The sequence below is a fragment of the Fulmarus glacialis genome, unplaced genomic scaffold, assembly GCF_000690835.1.
Source record: "Fulmarus glacialis isolate BGI_N327 unplaced genomic scaffold, ASM69083v1 scaffold39346, whole genome shotgun sequence".
NCBI classification, from domain to species: Eukaryota; Metazoa; Chordata; class Aves; order Procellariiformes; family Procellariidae; genus Fulmarus; species Fulmarus glacialis.
Window position 1 is genome coordinate 44,271 of NW_009216965.1, and position 2,642 is coordinate 46,912.

The 2,642-nt window shown below is 53.0% G+C and overlaps 1 protein-coding gene across 1 annotated transcript in view; it reads right to left on the reverse strand.

Annotated features, from left to right (window-relative positions):
* Positions 1-2,642, reverse strand: part of LAMA5 (laminin, alpha 5) — an 87,156-nt gene that overhangs the window by 35,476 nt on the left and 49,038 nt on the right. The window contains 4 exon segments of the mRNA XM_009579493.1: positions 125-259; positions 748-882; positions 1,135-1,272; positions 1,637-1,777. Of these exon segments, the coding sequence (XP_009577788.1) occupies positions 125-259; positions 748-882; positions 1,135-1,272; positions 1,637-1,777 (549 nt within the window).

The following is a 2,642-nucleotide window of genomic DNA, read 5'->3' on the forward strand; positions in this document are numbered from 1 at the left end:
CTGCAAGAGCCAACTATATTCATATACAACCCTTGGAGATAGATTATGGAAAGGAAAACCATTACAAAGCCAGTAGCAGCAGGTATTCCCTTTCCTCCCCTGAGATCCGATGGTGGTTACTCACGTGTGCAGCTGGGGTACCCGTAGAAGCCCAGGGCACACTGGTTGCAGGTGTGTCCCGCAAAATTCACGTGGCATCGGCACTGGCCAGCTGGGCTGCAGTTGTTGTCCACCGCACCCCGGGAATCACAGGAGCAAGCTGTAAGAGCAGGACTGTCAATAGTCTGACAAAATGTGTGATCCGTGGCCAACCACTACTGGTCTGAATTGTCATTCTGCCCCACAGAAATTACCCATTTCCATCAGAACTAAATTAATTTCTTAATCCCCTGGAGAGATAAGGAATATTTTCAGCTAGAGTCATGGCCATACCAGGAAATTGCCACTGAGGCTTTTTTACAGCCCATTCAATGTTCCTCAGCAGGTTAGTAGGTTAATGCACTAAAAAGACAAAAAAAAGGCATAAACTGAGACACCAGGTCACAGCAGGGTTGTGATGAGGAAGTGTGACTGATAAAAACTGCTTTGTCTTCCAGGCTTTGGCATGATCCATGAACACCAGAACAAGCCTGCCAAATTCACAGTGCAAACCCCACGGGTTTTGATTTAGAGAAACACCAAAGTCTTGCAAAAATAGGCATGTTTTTCAGAAGGTGACCAGCAGGAACTGAACGTTAATGTCCTTACCATAGCAGTGGGGGTAGGAGTGGTGCCCAGGGTTGCACTGCTCACACCGCGGCCCAGCAAACTCGGGTTTGCAGAAACACCTCCCAACGGAGTCGCAGCCTCCCGGCAGCGTCCCGACCGCGCTGCAGCCGCATACTGCAACAGAGGGAAACCGTTTGCCCTGTGCTGGGAGCATAGGGCAAAGCTCATGGCAATATGTTTTTTTTCCTGAGGTTCTCACATGGGCATTTAGGCCCTGCTCTAAGCATTCAAACTGTTGATCTCTGCCCTTTGCATATATCCTCCAAAACGCCCACTAAACCACTTCCCAGTCCTCCTTCAAAACCCTGCCAGAAGACTCTGGCTTTGTGTGTGCCCACCCAGGCCCATGAGAGGACAGATACGCACGCTGGCACAGAGGGTAGTTGAAGTAGCCGGGAGCACACTGGTTACACAAGTGCCCTTCAAATCCTGTTCGACACAGACACTGCCCTGTCTCACTGTCACAGGTGCCATCGTACTGACCGGGGCCGGAGCACTGGCAGGCTGGAAAACACGAGGGCACTAGTAAATAAACAGCTTCTTAGTCTTTCCTGTTCCTAGGAAAGGAACCAGAGTGCCTGTTCCTCTGGGATAGAAATGCAGTTGCTGGATAAACCATGGGGGACACAGCTGACAGCAAGCATGCCTAGCCCATAGCTCACATCCATAGGGAATTTCCAGGCTGGGAGGATGCTGGAGGGTCAGGGCTGGGTGGAAAATACCAGCAAGTCATGGGAATTTGTCACTTGGAAGTGGGTCCGGAGAATTCCTCCTCCCTAGTGTGAGCAGAGGACAGGGAGAAGCACGCTCCTCCCCAGCAGGAAGGCGAGCAGGGCGAGCTTGGGGCTGCTAACCCTGAGTCACTCACGCTGGCAGCTGGGTCCGTAGTGGCCTGGAGCGCACTGGTCACAGTGTGTTCCCTGGAAGTTGGGTTTGCACACGCACATCCCCATCCGAGGGTCTTTACGACAGGCGTTGCCTTCTGTCCCACCGGCATAGCAATCGCAGTCTGGAGTGGGGACACACAACAAGCAACACCACACACGGCTGTCAGTTGATCTCTGCTGCTGGGCAGAGGTCCCATAAGGACAGGGAAGGAGTTGCCATGAGAGGCAACAGCTCAAGCATTTGCTTCCCAAGAGCCCTCCTAGCAGGTGCAAAGTTTTAACCAAATCCTGCTCAAGTGACCAGCACGCCTGGATCGTGGGGTCACAGGGTGATTAGGAGACCTCAGCATCATGCAGATGTGCAAGGTGCTGGACTGGCAGCAGGGCAATGCACAGGGCAGACAAACATTGCTTGCACAAGCCCAGACAGGGCTGATTTCATGCAGCACTGCCCAAGAGCTGTGCGGGAATAACCAAAGCTTTCCAGCTAGCCCGGGTGGGGTTTGGGTTTTCTCTCTGGTCACTCTATGCTCAGCTGCATCCGAGACCTTCCCGCTGCCAGGGCAGGCGGGTGCTCCGGGCCAGCAGCGCTGAGGCCCTTGGCCAGCCCTGCCTTCACCAACAGCAGTGGAGTGGGGTGCTGGGCTGGGAGAGGGAAGGGCAGAAATCATCCAAGAACCAGAGGGAGGGGGAAGTGGGAAAATGAGAAGGGAAGTGAGAAATTCCAGCTCAGGAAAGAAAAACCTGTCTGGAAGATACAGAGTTTAAAATATCAGAAGGAAGGAAAAGGTTATCTGGAGCGTACTGGGGAGCATGAGACAGGAGAGGACTCGGTGGGAAAAGAGATGGAAAAAAAGCACAAGAGAGGAGATGAACCGAGAAGAGTGAGCATCAGAGAAGAGGGAGGCGTCGGGGAGCAGGGATAAGGGCATGGGTGAGCTTTCAAAACAACAGAGAAAGCGACACAGAGCGAGCGGCTGCCTGTGC